This window comes from Centruroides sculpturatus, unplaced genomic scaffold, assembly GCF_000671375.1.
Source record: "Centruroides sculpturatus isolate CEXI.00-Female unplaced genomic scaffold, Cexi_2.0 scaffold503, whole genome shotgun sequence".
NCBI classification, from domain to species: Eukaryota; Metazoa; Arthropoda; class Arachnida; order Scorpiones; family Buthidae; genus Centruroides; species Centruroides sculpturatus.
The window spans coordinates 136925-157836 of NW_019384729.1; the positions used below are offsets into that span (position 1 = coordinate 136925).

The following is a 20912-nucleotide window of genomic DNA, read 5'->3' on the forward strand; positions in this document are numbered from 1 at the left end:
TCTATATGTAGGTTAAAAGAAAGTTTTTATCAAATATGATACTGAGATTGAAGACACTATTAACTATTTCTAGGCACTGACTATTAAGGAAAAATTATTACTGGGAGGGAAGGCTAAAAAACATAACTTTTGTTAAGTGCAAAGTAAAGAATAATTATTTAGCCATGTTAAAATAGTGCCATTTATATTAAATTTGGTTGATAGTTTATCCAGTAGAATATTAGGTGCTATAGAGTCAAAAGCTTTAGAAATATCAATATACTACATACTAAATAAACTACATACATTGGAAGTTTTAATTCAAAGTTTTTCAGTACTGTATTACGTGTTGAATTTCTAATAAGTTACTAGTGGTTGAGAAATTGTCTAAACCAGAATGTTGACAAAAAGATAAGTGAGATGTAATTGGATAATTCCTGGATCTATACGGGCATGTTTCAAAAATTATTAGCATGGCTGAAATCATTGATACTGGATGGAAAGAATTAGGTTCTTGTTTGGTAACAGAAATGACAGACACTGACCATTGTGTAGGTATAAATCCAGTCTCCAGAATCAAGGGAAATAAATGAAGAAATACAGAGGTGGAAATAGGTGCTAGCTTTTTATAAAAAATAGGAATATTATCAGGACTAAAGATGAAAGTGTTTATGGATTTTATGACTTCAAGGAGAATATGGCCTGCAAGGAGGTGTGACTAGTAGATTTTTATCGTTTTACCTAGGACATAGAGGTTTAAATTGAGCTACAGGTATTATATGGAAAAAAACATGATTTTGTTTGATTATAAACATTGTATATCTCACTATCGGCAGTGTTGTTACAACTTTTAGGTGTACTTTTATAGAATGTGGGAACAAAGAGTCAGAACATTTTAGGATCAAAAGCAAAGTTAGTAACAATTTTCTGAAAATAATTTAAATAATTTAGTTTACATTCTTTGTAATACTGCTTTAAGGTAGTGTTATAAATGTAGAATGAGCAAGGATTTCCTTTTTTTTTAACATCTACACCATAAAAATTGAACATGATTGTGCATTTTCTTTAGTGTTCTTGGATGCTATTTTTGACTGTATAATTTAAAAAGTGCTTAATAGAGTGAGGGAAAAAAGCTGTGTGTTTATTATTTAATGTTAATTGAAGGATCTAAAAGAAAAGGCTCATTGAGGAAACTCAAATATTTAGAGAATGAAGACCAATTAGAAATTGAAATAATATGAATGTTATATTGGATAAAGGTGTGAATTTTGTTAAGAATAATTTGAATTGAACAATGGTCAGATTTAAAACTGGTAATAGGAAAAGTAGATATTTGAAATTGAAATGAGAACACAAGTTGAGAAAGACGTTCTCTCGGGTTGGAAAGTTTACATGTCAATTACAGTTAAAGTAATAATAAATGTTGTTTAAAAAGAAATACTTGGGATTATCTATTTATGAATATGATGGAGCTAAGGCCCAGTTGACATTTGTTAAGTTAAAATTACCACACACAATAATGTCATTGTCTTGTTATTTGGAGAGTGGATAGAAAGCATTCCAGATTAGTGAAGATATTGATACTCTTGGAGTGCAGAGCATAAACACAATTATGCATTGAAAACAATTCACTTTAATTGCTAGTATGGTATTCATAAAATTTTTGAATTTTTAATTGATTAGAGAAGATAACCATTAAACTGCCACCTTTTTGGAAACATCTAAAAGTGGAAAAGTAATCAAAGCCCAAGATGTTTATTATATTTGAGATATCATGGGATAATAGAACTTCCCCAAGTTTCTGTGAAAATATAAAAGTCGTTTAAAAAGGAATGCAGTGATGTAAGGTTGTTTTTAATTGATCTTATATTTTGAAGAAATAAATGAATCATTTGTAATAAGATATAACAATGATAAAAATGAATAAGACATTGCAAAAAACCAGGAGATTGAGTACTAACAATTAAAAGATTTGTAGTTAACAATAAAATGATTTATGATAATATTAAAAATCTTTAGGATTTAAAAAAAAATACTAGAGAAAATATTACTTGAGAGAGCCTGATTTTTGCAAAATAATATGGATGGAATAGAATGAAAAATAACTAATCTAGATAATATGAAAATAAACAATTAGTGTACAATTCAAATAATATCAGGCTCCGTCTCTTCAGCAAGTAAAAAGGTCTGGAGCTTGAAGTTTAGTTTTAATATCTATACAGGAAGTCCACAATGAGGAAAAGGTGTATCAGTGAACCTTTTGATTAAGTTTTGCAGTTTTTGTATGTAATTCTACATTAGTAATTGTTTTAAATACTACAATTGCATAATAAAAATGAATAAAATTATTTAATATTTTAAAGACAAGTTTGCCCAAACAGGGACCACCATTTATTAGTTCTGTGTTTCAGACGATACAATCCTGGCGACCGACCTTCCTTTTTAGGCTACTAGCCGCCAAAATGCTAAAAAGTCCTTTTAAAAAATAGAAAATTTTCCAATTAAAAAATATAAAAATTTTNTAAAAACAAAAAAAAATTATATTTTGGAAGTTCTAGTATCAAAAATGTTCCAATTCAGCACAATGCACAGTCCTCAGAAAAACACCATACAAAACAAGAAAAGCTCTTTCTTGTTCTTGGTTTTATCTGAAAATATCAACTGCTTAGGCTATATTCTCTGACAAGCTGAAGCAAAACACACCACTCACAATGGGAGGAAAAAAGCCTCGTTCAAATACTGGCGTGTCCTTAAGTGCCCTCTCGACGTGTGTCCTGCTGAATTGGAATATTTTTGATATTAGATTAACTTCTGAAATATAATTTTTTTTTCTTTTGTTTTTATATTTTTCAATATATTTATTTTGTTTGTGCAAAATAAAGAAATAATTTTTAATGATACAATATGGTCGTGTCAGTGCTGCCAGCTAAAACATGCACAACAACAAAAAATAATATTGGAGTAGCCCAAGTCATAGCCAAATATTACAGCACCACAGCACTAGCGGAAATTTGAATTTGCCTTATGGAACGCTTTCAATTAACTGATGTTTCGGTTGATCAGTATTTGAATAATTGATGCTCTACTGTACTTCTGATCACACTTATATTCAAAAGTAAAATGTGTTCTGTACATAATATGAGCAAAGAGAATGCAAAACACAATCTTGCTATGACATAATTAGATGGAACTGATAAAAAAATATTTTCTCTTGTTACTAGAAAAGAGACATTTTAATGACATTAAATCATTTCCTGTGACTTACTATTCAAACTCAAAGGCTTGAATGAGAGGAAAATTTATGAAGATTGATAAACAAAATAGAACCAAGACCTTTGATGCTAAAATTGAAAAGTTTTCCTTGTTGACAGATTGTCCAAATGCAGTTATATTCAGTTGTAACTCAGACCTTAATTAACACATTGACTGCCACATATTATATATGTGTCATACAGTAACACTTCTGAAGGGACTATTTGTAACATAGGTGTAATACACAGAAGTTTCCTTAAATCACATTATATAATGCATCTACAATACATGTAATCTATTATTCTATGGGTTTTAAATTATGTGGTGCCTGTGTTTAAGTTGAAATAATGTTTTTGTGGCATGAAATAATAATTACATTTTGCATATTAAAAAAATAATGTGAAACAAAGATGATAATAGCAATAAATTTACTTTTTTTATTAAATAATTACACAAATACAGATAAGCAATTAACCAAAAGTACAATTACAATATCAGAAGAAATACACAGTTCATTGACCAGTGTGATGAAATTGAACCTCTTTTATTAAGATCCATCTACAATAAAAGTCCAAGAAATTTCCTTATTTCACTAACAAAAACAGATTTTCCATTTAAGATATCTTGATTTTGGTTTCATTTGAATATTACTAATATATTTATCTGCATATCTATTTGCTTCGATTATTTCATTATCCAAAAATAATGAATAAATCTTCATCAGAGAGGCATTCAGATCAATTTCTACTTGAATTCCAGATTTTCCTGTAAACTGAAAAGAGAACTGCTTTCCAGAAAAAGCTTTCCATTGAATTTCTCCCTCAGTAGTTATTACATTTCCTTCTTCATCATCAACAACCCATCTTCATCTTCACAAATAGGCATATCAACAAGTTTATTTTCTAACATGCTAGAATTACTAATTTCTTGATTTTCAATCTGAAATATCTTCATTATCAAGCAAAAATTTTGGATTGTCAAAATTTGAATAATCTTACTCAAATAGCAAGCCATTAATATTGTATTCACTTTGTAATTTATTACAATTATATCTCTTTATTGTCAAAAGTAACTATTCTATGGTAATGAAAACGGCAAACTCAATTGAAAAAAATTGCCAAATGGACAAAAATTAAAATTTTATTTATATATTTATTTATTATTATACATTAAAAATTATGAAATATAAAAATAGTGAAAAAAAATAAAAATGAGTTCTATCCACAAGGAAAATATATTTATGCAAAAATGAAACTGTGGCATTTTGGGAAGTTTCATTGAAAATGAAGTAGTAGTCAATGTGTTAAGGAAAGACAGACAGATGGACGACAGTGGGAATTTATAGGCCTACAGTTTTTTCAAATTGCAGCTCAAAGTTTTTCATATATTCTATGAAGTTTTTGTATTGATATTCTATTAAGATCCCACTATTAACATATGACATGAAGTCATATGTTAATTAACATATGATTTTAAAATCATATATCTCACTTATAACATGTGAGTTTTTGATATTTGCAGGGAGTATGTTATATCAATACTTCATACACCTATATATGTATATAATATATACCTATTTATGTATATAAGTAGTTCTTTAGTACAGACCTTGTCTTTGGCATCAAGAGGATTGTTTTTGTGACTATTCATTGGACTCATAATAGAGCATCTTAATGATGAGAGAAAATGTTAACATATTTAAGTTTCTCAGAATATTAGATTAATTTCTTTACTATCTCAGACATAAGATCTTTATTGGAATAATTCTGCTTTTTATAATTGTATTTAAAACAATAATTATTAACATTATTTAAGAAAACTTCAATATTTTTTACTGTGTTATTTTTGGATTTTGAAAATTTTGAAGTGTTTTTATGTAATACTTTCTTATTAATTCATTTATAAGTAATTAAAATAAATTTATATATTTTATTTAATATTTCAGTATTGTATCTTACAGATACAGAATACAGAATTAGTAACATATTTTATATTTTTAAAGTTAAACTGTTCTAATGTGAATCAGCTGTTATTTCTACTGTTAATTTCTTAATTTCTCATTAATTAATCATTGTTTATCTACAGGTTACTAGTAACTAGTTATTATTTTTTTGTTATAAAAAATATTACTGGCCCTATCTATTACTAAGGTATTTGTTTGAAATCAATTATATTTTTTATGTTTTGGATATTAAAACTATCAATAACTTATTAAAAATTAGTTAATTTTAATTAATTGGATTTGTGTCAATATTGTTTTAATGAATTTCAATCATTTCAATAGCATCTTACCATGATAAGTGTGAGACTAATGAAGAGTGTCAAGCAACTGACAGAAACATGATTTGTCGTCATGGCTTGTGTGATTGTAGTATAAATTATAAATATATAAAGCCAACTGAACAGGAAAGAGGGAAATGTTACAGAAAAGGTAAAATAATGATAATGTTTATTATTTCTTCTTTAAGAAAAAAAAATTGTAATGAAAAAACAATAGTAATTTTTAAATTGATAGCAAAGTACAGAATTATAATTAAAGTAACAACAGTAATTTTAGTAATGTATAAAGCACTTATATTGCAAAAGTCTTTAAATGAACATGTTATCATTTGTTTAAAAGAATCTGTGCATCTGACATGTGAAGTATTTACTGAATATTTTTAATAAATGTTTTTGTGTTATGCCAACCTACAATTTACACAGTACTCAATTTTGGTTTAATATTAGAAAATGCAGAAAAAATTTATTTTACATGATAGACTCTTAGTTTAACATAGCATTTAAAATATTCTTTTGTATTTTATTTTAAAACTTAGTATTTTCATTGATAAAAGTAATAGTAGTAATTCAAACACAAATAATTATCGTATTTATCTTCAGGCACTTGGCAATACTTATCATCAAGTTTTATTCAGTTCAACTGAATAAAACTTGATGATAAGTATTGCCAAGTGCCTGAAGATAAATACGATAATTATTTGTGTTTGAATTACTACTAATAACTACAAGCACGGTTTCAAAAGTACCAATAATAAAATTGTTTTATTTTGTATAATTTTAAATGTCTTGAACTTAAAAATATTTTAAATTATCTTAAATTTTTAATTTATGTATGCTTCTTTTAAGATGCCATTTAATATTTAGTACATAGGTTTTTATACACATACTACTAGTATGTGTATATTTTATGTACTGTACACTACAGTACATCCAAATTTGTAAAATTTGTTGCAGCACATTACAACAATGATTATAGATTTGCATAATTAATCATAAATCAGTTACAATGCTCCAAAAACATGCTAAAATTTAAAAAAATTATTTAAGAACAACTTTAGTTAGGATTCTCCATATCCAAACAACATATTCTTAGAACTTGTTTGGATATGGAGAATCCTAACTAAAGTTGTTCTTAAATAATTTTTTTAAATTTTAGCATGTTTTTGGAGCATTGTAACTGATTTATGATTAATTATGCAAATCTACAATCATTGTTGTAATGTGCTGCATTATTTGAAAACACAGTGAAACCTCAGTTTATTGTTCCCAAATGTATTGCTCTCTTGAAAATATTGTTTAATTTCTAAGCCCTTGAACAAATCCTATTTAAACTATGGAAACTAAAACCATATCAATCTNTGTCGGGCTATCGACAGAGAAATAAAAAAGACATCTGGAGAGACGACGACATCTGTCTATTATTAGATGTATGGCAAGAAAAAGTATTTATTTCTAACCAAAACTTCCATTTTGTTTGTTGGTGTTTGTGACTTACCGCGTAGTTACATCATTTTTATGATTGTGTGTAATAGCCAGGTTCTTCTCGAGCGGACTGCCTGTGCGAACAGCACGACGTTCGACTAGCGACAGTCACAAATCCAGATTGTAGGTAAATCGAGATTGAAGTGAGTCGTGGATTGTGTGCAAACGTAGTATAACATTGTGAATGAATATTACCTGCAAATATCAGTTGAAATGGCTTGAATACAAAGACACAGACATTTACAACTAATACAAGACTGGCCTTTTTTACTAAATACAGTAGAGCATCGATTATCCAAAACAGTTCGGGACTGTGGTTGTTTGAATAACTGATCATGTATGAAAAAATATATTAACCTATCTCATGTTGAAATTTTTCTCTGTTGAATTTTCGTCAATGTTAAGCCTAACGAAAATTTTTTTAAAATAATAATTGTGGCTATTGTATTATTAAAAATTATTTCTTTATTTTGCACAAACAAAATAAATATATTAAAAAAATATAAAAACAAAAAAAAATTATATTTTGGAAGTTCTAGTATCAAAAATGTTCCAATTCAGCACAATGCACAGTCCTCAGAAAAACACCATACAAAACAAGAAAAGCTCTTTCTTGTTCTTGGTTTTATCTGAAAATATCAACTGCTTAGGCTATATTCTCTGACAAGCTGAAGCAAAACACACCACTCACAATGGGAGGAAAAAAGCCTCGTTCAAATACTGGCGTGTCCTTAAGTGCCCTCTCGACGTGTGTCCTGCTGAATTGGAATATTTTTGATATTAGATTAACTTCTGAAATATAATTTTTTTTTCTTTTGTTTTTATATTTTTCAATATATTTATTTTGTTTGTGCAAAATAAAGAAATAATTTTTAATGATACAATATGGTCGTGTCAGTGCTGCCAGCTAAAACATGCACAACAACAAAAAATAATATTGGAGTAGCCCAAGTCATAGCCAAATATTACAGCACCACAGCACTAGCGGAAATTTGAATTTGCCTTATGGAACGCTTTCAATTAACTGATGTTTCGGTTGATCAGTATTTGAATAATTGATGCTCTACTGTACTTCTGATCACACTTATATTCAAAAGTAAAATGTGTTCTGTACATAATATGAGCAAAGAGAATGCAAAACACAATCTTGCTATGACATAATTAGATGGAACTGATAAAAAAATATTTTCTCTTGTTACTAGAAAAGAGACATTTTAATGACATTAAATCATTTCCTGTGACTTACTATTCAAACTCAAAGGCTTGAATGAGAGGAAAATTTATGAAGATTGATAAACAAAATAGAACCAAGACCTTTGATGCTAAAATTGAAAAGTTTTCCTTGTTGACAGATTGTCCAAATGCAGTTATATTCAGTTGTAACTCAGACCTTAATTAACACATTGACTGCCACATATTATATATGTGTCATACAGTAACACTTCTGAAGGGACTATTTGTAACATAGGTGTAATACACAGAAGTTTCCTTAAATCACATTATATAATGCATCTACAATACATGTAATCTATTATTCTATGGGTTTTAAATTATGTGGTGCCTGTGTTTAAGTTGAAATAATGTTTTTGTGGCATGAAATAATAATTACATTTTGCATATTAAAAAAATAATGTGAAACAAAGATGATAATAGCAATAAATTTACTTTTTTTATTAAATAATTACACAAATACAGATAAGCAATTAACCAAAAGTACAATTACAATATCAGAAGAAATACACAGTTCATTGACCAGTGTGATGAAATTGAACCTCTTTTATTAAGATCCATCTACAATAAAAGTCCAAGAAATTTCCTTATTTCACTAACAAAAACAGATTTTCCATTTAAGATATCTTGATTTTGGTTTCATTTGAATATTACTAATATATTTATCTGCATATCTATTTGCTTCGATTATTTCATTATCCAAAAATAATGAATAAATCTTCATCAGAGAGGCATTCAGATCAATTTCTACTTGAATTCCAGATTTTCCTGTAAACTGAAAAGAGAACTGCTTTCCAGAAAAAGCTTTCCATTGAATTTCTCCCTCAGTAGTTATTACATTTCCTTCTTCATCATCAACAACCCATCTTCATCTTCACAAATAGGCATATCAACAAGTTTATTTTCTAACATGCTAGAATTACTAATTTCTTGATTTTCAATCTGAAATATCTTCATTATCAAGCAAAAATTTTGGATTGTCAAAATTTGAATAATCTTACTCAAATAGCAAGCCATTAATATTGTATTCACTTTGTAATTTATTACAATTATATCTCTTTATTGTCAAAAGTAACTATTCTATGGTAATGAAAACGGCAAACTCAATTGAAAAAAATTGCCAAATGGACAAAAATTAAAATTTTATTTATATATTTATTTATTATTATACATTAAAAATTATGAAATATAAAAATAGTGAAAAAAAATAAAAATGAGTTCTATCCACAAGGAAAATATATTTATGCAAAAATGAAACTGTGGCATTTTGGGAAGTTTCATTGAAAATGAAGTAGTAGTCAATGTGTTAAGGAAAGACAGACAGATGGACGACAGTGGGAATTTATAGGCCTACAGTTTTTTCAAATTGCAGCTCAAAGTTTTTCATATATTCTATGAAGTTTTTGTATTGATATTCTATTAAGATCCCACTATTAACATATGACATGAAGTCATATGTTAATTAACATATGATTTTAAAATCATATATCTCACTTATAACATGTGAGTTTTTGATATTTGCAGGGAGTATGTTATATCAATACTTCATACACCTATATATGTATATAATATATACCTATTTATGTATATAAGTAGTTCTTTAGTACAGACCTTGTCTTTGGCATCAAGAGGATTGTTTTTGTGACTATTCATTGGACTCATAATAGAGCATCTTAATGATGAGAGAAAATGTTAACATATTTAAGTTTCTCAGAATATTAGATTAATTTCTTTACTATCTCAGACATAAGATCTTTATTGGAATAATTCTGCTTTTTATAATTGTATTTAAAACAATAATTATTAACATTATTTAAGAAAACTTCAATATTTTTTACTGTGTTATTTTTGGATTTTGAAAATTTTGAAGTGTTTTTATGTAATACTTTCTTATTAATTCATTTATAAGTAATTAAAATAAATTTATATATTTTATTTAATATTTCAGTATTGTATCTTACAGATACAGAATACAGAATTAGTAACATATTTTATATTTTTAAAGTTAAACTGTTCTAATGTGAATCAGCTGTTATTTCTACTGTTAATTTCTTAATTTCTCATTAATTAATCATTGTTTATCTACAGGTTACTAGTAACTAGTTATTATTTTTTTGTTATAAAAAATATTACTGGCCCTATCTATTACTAAGGTATTTGTTTGAAATCAATTATATTTTTTATGTTTTGGATATTAAAACTATCAATAACTTATTAAAAATTAGTTAATTTTAATTAATTGGATTTGTGTCAATATTGTTTTAATGAATTTCAATCATTTCAATAGCATCTTACCATGATAAGTGTGAGACTAATGAAGAGTGTCAAGCAACTGACAGAAACATGATTTGTCGTCATGGCTTGTGTGATTGTAGTATAAATTATAAATATATAAAGCCAACTGAACAGGAAAGAGGGAAATGTTACAGAAAAGGTAAAATAATGATAATGTTTATTATTTCTTCTTTAAGAAAAAAAAATTGTAATGAAAAAACAATAGTAATTTTTAAATTGATAGCAAAGTACAGAATTATAATTAAAGTAACAACAGTAATTTTAGTAATGTATAAAGCACTTATATTGCAAAAGTCTTTAAATGAACATGTTATCATTTGTTTAAAAGAATCTGTGCATCTGACATGTGAAGTATTTACTGAATATTTTTAATAAATGTTTTTGTGTTATGCCAACCTACAATTTACACAGTACTCAATTTTGGTTTAATATTAGAAAATGCAGAAAAAATTTATTTTACATGATAGACTCTTAGTTTAACATAGCATTTAAAATATTCTTTTGTATTTTATTTTAAAACTTAGTATTTTCATTGATAAAAGTAATAGTAGTAATTCAAACACAAATAATTATCGTATTTATCTTCAGGCACTTGGCAATACTTATCATCAAGTTTTATTCAAGGCTTTAATTTAAATAAAATGTTTAATTTATTTTAATATTTAGTATAATTACATTTATTTCACAAATAAACTTTGAAAATTAGGTAAAAATATCATTAAATTTTTACTTATTGAATTTAGAGGAATTTGAACGTAGTAAAGCTCAGCAAGTATATCGTACAGCTATGATAGCAGCTGCTTGTTTTATGATTGGAATAGTGAGCATCTTTGTTGTATGTATTGTAAAAAAGTAAGTTTTACTTTTATCATTTAATTATACTTTTAAATAATATATATAAATTGCAAATAATAATAATTAAAAATACTTATAATTATTGTTAATAGTAAGATCAATTGTGAACAGCATAAACAGAATTACAAATATGTTACTTGCTAAAGAAAAAATAAGTAAAGTAAGTCCTTAGCTTACATGATTAATTTGTTTCAAAAGTTTCTATGCAAGTCAACTAGTGCTGAATGTGATGTATTTTTAACAAATGTATTTGTTTCAAAAAGTCAAACAGCTTCTGCTTATGAAAAGAAAATTCTGATAAAATAAATTTTTGCTATCATGTATGTTCAGAGTGGCACTTAAGAGATGGAGTTGTCAGTAGTAAATCAAAGTGTCATGGTCATGTACAATGGTGCCTCGTATAACGTACTTAATCTGTTCCAAGTGCACATCTGTTAAGTGAAAAGTCCGTTATACAAAATGCATTTTTCCATAGAAATACGTGTTAAAACATATAATTCATTTCGCAGTATAAAATAATTGTACTGTACCATAAAAAAATGAAAATGGAGCAGTCACCAATTATGCCAGGTAGTCAGATGTTGTGAGGAGGAGGTGGAGGAACACTTTCTTCACACATTCATACAGATACAGACTTTTTACACATTGCAGCAGGTCTTTTTTTATTGTTTTTTAATCAGAGTCAGATTCAGGAGAGGCTATTGGAGCTTGCAGGGTCAACTCCGCTTGTTTTTTGCCTGCTGGCTTCTTGAAAAACATGTCCAATGTGGTCTGTTTCTCTCTCTTCTTCAACATTTGTCAGAAATGACGTGTGGGGTTTCATTGTAGAGATAATTGATCCTGTTGACCTCAGCTCTGTTTGGATAATGAGTGTTGGTAAACTCCTGAACCTCTCCCCATTCAACAAGGAAGTTTTTGTCAACTTTCACTCCTTCTGATGATTTCTTGCTTTGTTTTAATTGAAATCACCTTTCTGTTTTTTAGGAGCCATGATTTGCACAACACTTGAATAAATGTAAATACCCTGCACTGAGGTGATTGTGAACCGCCGAGGAGGTTGGGAACTGTCGACTCTCCTTTTCGGCTACAGGTTGTTAAACCTGCTCACTTGTCAAGATGGCTAAATTTCGAATGCGGTCCCGAAGGGTCAGGATTCTTTTTGTCAGGTTGAGTGGAGGAGGTGAGAGGGGTCGTCGACGAGGCGTAGGCGATATGCGAGTAAAAGGACACCATTTAACAATGGAAACAACAATTTATTATTGAATCAAGGTTGCTTGTTGTTCTCTATTATATGTGTTTGGTTAGCACAATGTTGCTGTTGAGAACGTATCATACAGGAACACTTTAAGAGGAAAAAGGTTGCTTTATTGACTTGGACGGATATGCATTTCGGGCTTAATGCCCCTCTTCAGTCCTATTATTATTACATAATTATCAAATTGGTTACAGGTATCAAAATTTACAGAATTCATTTAAAAAATTAATATACGCGTACAGTGATTTATATGATAAAATACAATTACCTGAGATAGTGACCATTAAGCTGGTATTACACATAAGATATATATACACATATTTAAACACGGGAGGAGGAATGAGCAAATAGTGCTATCAGATCAATATACATGCACCTGAGGANTAATAACTCTTATAGTGTTGCAAACACACCACCATTACTCTCAACTTACATATTCAAAGAATTTAATGATTCTCCATTTTTTACTACATTATGACTTCACATTATATACATTAAACTTAGCTTTGTTTATTTATTTTAAATAAATTTTCTGATATTAACAGAAATAAAAGATTATCTTAATAAAATCCTATATTAAAGTGAGACTGTTAATGTCCTTGACAAACTAATTAGTAAGGAGAGGAATTTTGGGTGTAAAAAATTGCTAAAAACAAAAAATAGAAAGAAGGTGCTAAAAAAGATAGAAAAGGTGCATGTTTATTTAATTATTTAACCATTGTTTAAATAATGCGGAAATTTGTATAGTATGAGATTTTTATTGATATTGTATAGTATTATGAGATTTAAATTGAACATAAGTGAAATGCAAGTCATTATTTTAGCAATGTGCTAAAAATAATGGCTGAACATTTTTCAGCCATTATTTTTAGCACATTGCTAAACCTATGTGAGAAACTTGTAGTGAATGAAATTATTTCTTAATTGATTGCATAATAAAATGCATTTTCTTCTCTTCCAAAAATCTTACATAATGAAAAGTATCTTTCTACATCTATTGATATGAGAGGAGATAATTTGGTGAGTAGTCTGTATAGGAGCTCACTTTATGTAGCAACTTCCTCAAGATCAGGATTTTTGCTCAAATTTGCCAGCAGCTTTAGCAAATCCTTTCAAGTTGTTCATAAACTTCATTAACAATATTCCATTGCTTTCCCTTTTTTAGACCTTGCTCTTCAAGTTTAGTCACAGCTTCCACTAGGAACTTGTAAGTATGAACTGAGAACTGGAGATCAATGCTAGTTAGTAGTTTCTTTAATTTGAAATGGCTTTATAATCCTCATGTAAAGCATTCAGAAAAGTTAAAATTTATCAAAAGTTTTCACAGTGGAAAGTCTGTGATCCCCAACATGTCACTATTGGTGTTGGAGGCAATGAAAGATTGGTTAATTTTTGATATATCTGTATTCATGCAGAACACTTCACTAAGATCTTGAAATTTGTTAGATATGTAAGGCTTGCTGATTGTGTGTGATTGTTGGGACGGTTGAGTAAATCACACCGTACACAGTTAAGACAGTCATGTGTGGATGTGATTTGCACACTGAGACAGGCTTACCATTCACTTTTTCCCATTTAATAAAATATAAAAAATATTCTTACAAAATTTTCTATATTCTTGTCATTACAATTCTCCTTTGATATTTCTTTTTAAGAAGAGNATACTAATTTTTTAAATGAATTCTGTAAATTTTGATACCTGTAACCAATTTGATAATTATGTAATAATAATAGGACTGAAGAGGGGCATTAAGCCCGAAATGCATATCCGTCCAAGTCAATAAAGCAACCTTTTTCCTCTTAAAGTGTTCCTGTATGATACGTTCTCAACAGCAACATTGTGCTAACCAAACACAACAATTTATTAGCTTAACAAAAAATAAAGATTATAAAATTTGCTAGCTCCTAACTCGCGGAGAGAGAGTTTACAATTATTTGTTCCATACCTCCAGTAGATTTCAACGTAGGCACAGAGTTCGACGCACAAAGTAAAAATTCCCAGAGACTTAATCCTTTCAGACTGTAGATGTGAGACTCCCCCGAAGAGGGGGAAAGAAGTCGCTTTTATAGCTTCGGGCAGGGGAAATTAGTCAGGTGATCCCCTATTGTGTGAGGTAGAGTTGATCCTGCAGGTGTGGAGGTTAAAGTTGTTCCCGGGACCAAAACAAAATGATGAATTTGGACTTTAACTATAAACTTTTTGTCTTGCAGCAGCGGAATGTCATTGTTCAAGGGTTGAATGTTTATATTAATGATGAAAGCTATAAGTTTTGATCGATATATGATTCTTTTTTCTGACAATGTTATTTTAACGAGGAGGCGATAAATTTATTTCAAATACGTCGTAAATTTAGGGGGGAAAATGAACAATTTTGGGCTTATTCTGAGGTTGGATTTCACATGATGTACGTAATAAACAAGGAGTAAGCTGAATCCCAATGGGAGCTCTGTACTTCAGATATATTAGTATTATTAGAATATATTATTAGTATTTTATAAAAATAGCAGATTGACATTGGCAATGGCAAAAGAGCGGAAACATCATTCACACTTGTTCGCAGAAAGTTTGTTGTTCACCTCACGTAACTGCAGAATGGAAAGTCCATTGTTCGCAGCCAGTCCATTGCTCGAGTCACATAACAGGCAAAAAGAAAGTCTGTTGTTTGCAGTGTCCATTATTCGAGGTGTATGTTATATGACTATATTCTAAAAAATGACATAAGTTGAAGATAAGACTGGTTACTATGTTCTAATAGAAATCTAATCTTTTTACAATCAATAAGAGTTTAATGAATAAATTTCAATCCTCATAGGATCATCTTCAAGTTACACGTTGATTAAACCTATGATAAAAAATTTGGAATGAAATAAATATAAATATTTGAAAACATTCAAACAGTTAAATGTCATTACATAAAACACAATTACATTTATTTATGTCTTTTTATTTAATGTAAATGAATGAACAGTGAGTTATAGCGTCTTAGCATTTATTTGTTATCAATGTCATTAACATTTACTCACTGCTGAATTGTCAACTGCTTATAAATTTGTATTTTTGTATAGTGTACAATCACCCTCATACAGTCTCCCATCTCTGTAATAATTTTAGTCATCTTTCCAGATAATTTCATTATTAGTCAAGACTATATAAAATACTGTAAAATATTAAAATTTGACTGATCAATTGAGAAAATGCTAACATTTTACATGTATATTATATGGGAGTAGGCCTCAGCTTAATTAGTTGAATTAGGTCAGATTAGATCCAATTGAAATAATACAATAGTAATTATCTAAAAATTATGTGAAATTTACAAACATTGCATACATTCTATTTGAAAGCATATTTGTGACATGCTAAATTTAAGAAATTATAAAAAAAATAAAATCTAACAAATAAAAATTTTATACATATGGATATACGTAGTACGATCCAAAAGTTCAGGGACTTGGCTTAAAATTCCTTACCTTAAAAAGTTTATATTACCGATGCACAACCACCTTCAAAATAATCACCTTGGGCAATGATACACTTTTGCCAACGCTAATATAACTTCTGGAAGCCATTTTTTGAAACCTCCCGTAAGGTCTCTTGCGATGCTGCTCTCACCTCATCTGATGACACAAAACGGCGTCCCTGCAAATGCTTTTTCATTGATGGAAACAAATAAAATCACATGGAGCTAAGTCCGGTGAATAGGCGGGGTGTGGAAGCACATTAATTTGAGATTTGGCAAGAAACTGTGTGACCATTTGGGACCGATTTGCAGGTGCGTTGTCATGCAGAAGGTACCAGTCTCCACTTTGCCAGATCTGCGGCCGTTTACGACGAATGGATTCCCTCAAACAATGTAAAATGTCTAGATAATTGAGAGATCAACTCAACATTTTCCTCGTTCCGTGAAGTCGAAGGTCGGCCAGAGCATTCATCATCTGCGATAGATTCTCGGCCCTCTTTAAATCTTTGATTTCACCATGGTAGAATCACCGTACACCTTTCTTAGCAATTTTAAAGTCTTCATAGATGTTTTACCTAAACGCTGACAAAATTTAATGATGCAGCGCTGTTCTTGAAACTCCATTTTTATTACGTCGCAAAACAAAAGTAACTATCTCCGAAAAAAACAACAGCACTCGCGGTTTAATCATGTGACATGGGCAAAATCAACCTGAACACGTAGGGTGATTTGATAGAATCCATTTCATATGCTGTAACTTTAAATACATGCTTTTGTTGTCATACATTACTGCAGTCCCCGAACTTTTGGATCGTACCAAGTATGTATAATAAAAACAAATTTATGTATTCGTTTTAAATGAGGAATTAATAATACAATAGTCTCATGCATTATTATGCTATTATCTATAAAGTAATGAAAAATATTTTTTAAAGAACAATTAATTATAATCTTATATATATACTAGCAGACCCCACCACGCATTGTTGTGGCTCAAAATGTATCTTTTATAAATGTATAACACTTCCCCCACGGGGGAATTTCAAAAAGTCCCATCCACAAAAGTGTACATTCTCTTGACGTACCCTATTAAAACGCAATCAAAAACACAAAAAAAAACACATATAAAATAGTATAAATAGAAGCAGAGTTCTTCACAGTAAGCCTTAATTTTGTCCATTGTCATCCCAGTGGGAGGAATTTTGACATGTATCTTATATAAAAACACGTGCATATTCGAATGCAATGTTGTGTCAAAGTTTAAAAAGAATCAGTAGGATTCAAACGAACGTTACATTTTTATTTATATATATAGATAGAAGATGATCTGCTTTAATTCATCCTCACAGAAATGCATAATGCCTCACAGAAAAGCAAACTTAGGTTGTCGTACTCAGGGAGTTAGTGCCATCTGTTGGACATAAAAGTCTTAATCCTTGATGATATCTTTTAATTTATATGAACGTTTAACGGAATAATATACAGCCTATGTCCACCCTGAAGTTCCATTCTAAATATTGGTGAAAGAATTTTTGAAATCAGATGAGTAGTTTCGAAGATTATCCCCTACATCCAAACTTACAAACTTTACCTCTTTATAATATTAGTATAGATTACATTCATTTGTAGAAAATTTATGTATATTTTCAAATATTTATAAAGAATAAATAAAATTTCATTTTAAATTGAATTTAGATCATTCTGTGGAGATGATAACAGATCCACTCTTCCTGGAGGTCAACTTAGATCAAATAGTCAGTTGCAAAGGATGACATCTCTTACAGAAGATGGAATAATTGTTGTTGACAAACCTCCATCATATGAAGAAATTATCTTAGCAGAAATTGTAAGTAAAATAAATTTAAAATTGTAAACAAAATTTAGAATATTTGTAGCTCAAAAATTTTTTAAAAATAATATATATTCTTTAAAATAATAATATATTCTTTGTAATAAATTAATGAAAACATATTTGATAATTTTACATTAAAAAGTGGTTAAAAGTGGTTGATAAAATGACATCTTTTCTCATTAATTAATCATTGTTCTTATCTAATTCCTTGGTATTTACTAAAAATCATTAACAAAAGACAAAATATTCCGTGTACATCGAAGATTTAAATTTATAAATAAAACAAAAATAATCATTTTAGTATAAATACATTAATCTAAATGAGTAAAGAGAAGATAGAAGTATAAAATTTTTTTTAATTACTCTATTGATGATTCCAGAATTCCTCAATATATTTTGTTGCATTTGAAATTTTTCTTAAAAATCTTGTATGTATGTATGTATGTAGTAGAACCTGGCTTTAGTGGAGACACTTATCAGAAACTTTCTCGTTAAGATAAATAGTTTTTAATGAAAACCTATTTTACAACTGACAGTTTTTAAATAATTGTAATAGAATGGATTTGGGATAGAATGTATGAGGACAAAATTCAGAAATATCCAAAGAACTTCCAAAATTATAGGATTGTTTTTACATGATAATTAATTAAATTTAATAACTAGAAATTAATAATTAAGTAATTTAGAAAAATCTAGAAGATAAGATCTGATCTGAAGTAAAATTCAAAACCATAACTAGTGCAAGCTAATCAGGCAAAATTACAATTACAGTGGTACCTCAGGATACGAAATTAATCGGTTCCAAAACTGAGATCGTATCATGAAAATGTCGTAAGGTGAATCATTTTTCCCCATACGATTACATGTAAAACTAAATAATTCATTCCAACACGAAAAACACTCAAATTAAAGCTAAGTAGTACATTAAAAAAATAACTATAGTAAGGAAAACACTGAAAAATGCATTTTGTAGTTGTAATAGAGTAATAATTGATAAAAAAAAATGTAGTTTTATTTGCACTTTACCTTTGAGGATAGACGACGGTGGAGGTGTAAACTGGTGGTGGAAGAGAGGGAGAAGGGAAGTGATACTAAAACTTAACTTACATAACCTAATGTAACAATAACTTAAAAATAACTTAGAAAAGATNCTCTTTCATATCAAAAATAATAAGCTTTATTTCTAAATCACTATTCTATATTTAAAGCTTGTTATTGATTGCTATTCATTGGAAATTTTTACTATTTTAAAACTGTTCTAATTTTTATTTATTCATTTTAGCCAACCACACCACCTCCAAAATATACGGACATATCAAAATTATTTCCAATCACAGAAGGATTACAGAGGCATAGTTCTGAACCTCATCTGAATATACCTTATTTAGAGAGTGGCCACAATCGTAGCAATTCATTTCATGCTTATGATAATTTAGCTGCGAGTAATGATGCAAATAACATTGAAATTGCCTCCACTCCTCCACCAAAATACGAAGAATGTCCAAGTTCTAAACCTAGGCCTAATCTTCACTTAAACATTCCATCCATTACTATTTCAGTCGATAGTCCCACTGATGAAACTACTGTGCAGCATCAAACGTAAACAAACTCTGAAAATAATTGAAATAATCAAAAAGTATACAAAATATCATAAAAGTACTTACTTGATACAAATTTTGTTATTTTTTGTACCAATGATTATATTTGTAAATTTCAAGATTTACTATAACCTAATGTAACAATAACTTAAAAATAACTTAGAAAAGATAAAAAAAAAATTAGTGGTATTTTATATATTTTTAAAAATTTTTATTCACTGCTTTTTGGTTTCTTTCCTTCACTTCCACCAGCACTTTCACTGGATAGAGGTCACTTGGTAAAATATCTATCCAAAGAGGTTTGGCTTCACCTACTCTTTAAAATGTTTCTAAAATGACTTAGGCAAATGTCATTAATCTGAGCAGCAATACAGCTAGTGTGAACCTTTCTGGGATGTTTCTTTTCAATAAAATCAGTCACTTTCTGATAATACCTCGAGATTTCCTTTATTGAGCGAGATCCTTCCACGACAGAGCAAACACGCAGACTGAGACTGATAAACAGTAGTGAATAAAAAATGGCGCTGCAAACTAATGTAACGTCATATGGTGAGTTTTTGTTTGTATCGTGGAGCAAAAATATGTTCAAATTTCATGTCATATCCTGAAAATTTCGTATGCTGGGACGTTCGTATCCTGAGGTACCACTGTACACTTTTTTGGATTCCCAAGCATGAAGTTTGTCAATTTTTGTAATATCTGACTCATTCTGTTTTTTCTTCTTCAAAATTCACTGGTCTCTTAATATTGCTCATTGACAATGCAAGAGAGAAATGTCACATCAATTTATCAATGTTTAAAAAGAAGAATATCAAAGTACTACCTAAACATGAAACTGTAAAAACTTCATTTGACAAGTTTAAGGGCACAGAGATTCTATGAAATAATAGCATTGAAGATAAGCATGATATTTATAGGAAATTAGTAATCTGTTGTACTGTCTGCTTTATAGAGATTTTGCAGAATAGAAAGGGTAAGAAATTTTTGTTCATTGTTTGCAGAAACTAATATACATTTAATAAAAATAACAATGATAATTGTATTACTTTGCTTGGACTGGATATTTTTTCTGTTAAATATAGGTTTCACTGAATTTATAATTAGTATAAACCAAAATATATGGCTGATACTGAAATTTCTTTACAAATAGTTTTCACGAGATATTCTGTGTATAATAAATTGATCTAACAAAATATTTTATTTGTTGGTTATATAGATCTAGTACAGTAGACCCCGCTATAACGCTTAGATATGTTCCACGCTAACCGAAAATTACGTTGTAGGAATGAGCCAATCGCAGCCCGATAGGTGGGAACTTTACGGACTAAGGCTGTTCGAAAGGTTTTCTTCTATAAAATTAACCGATTCTAGAC

At 28.9% G+C, this 20912-nt stretch overlaps 1 protein-coding gene across 1 annotated transcript in view; it reads left to right on the plus strand.

Moving 5' to 3' along the window:
* The window catches only part of LOC111628176, a 31584-nt gene extending 11930 nt beyond the window's left edge, over positions 1-19654 (plus strand). Inside the window, exons 3-5 of the mRNA XM_023371917.1 lie at positions 11262-11370; positions 17785-17935; positions 19224-19654. Of these exons, the coding sequence (XP_023227685.1) occupies positions 11262-11370; positions 17785-17935; positions 19224-19544 (581 nt within the window). The 3' untranslated portion in view covers positions 19545-19654. The remainder of the gene's footprint in view (positions 1-11261; positions 11371-17784; positions 17936-19223) is intronic.
* The last annotated feature ends 1258 nt before the right edge of the window (positions 19655-20912 follow it).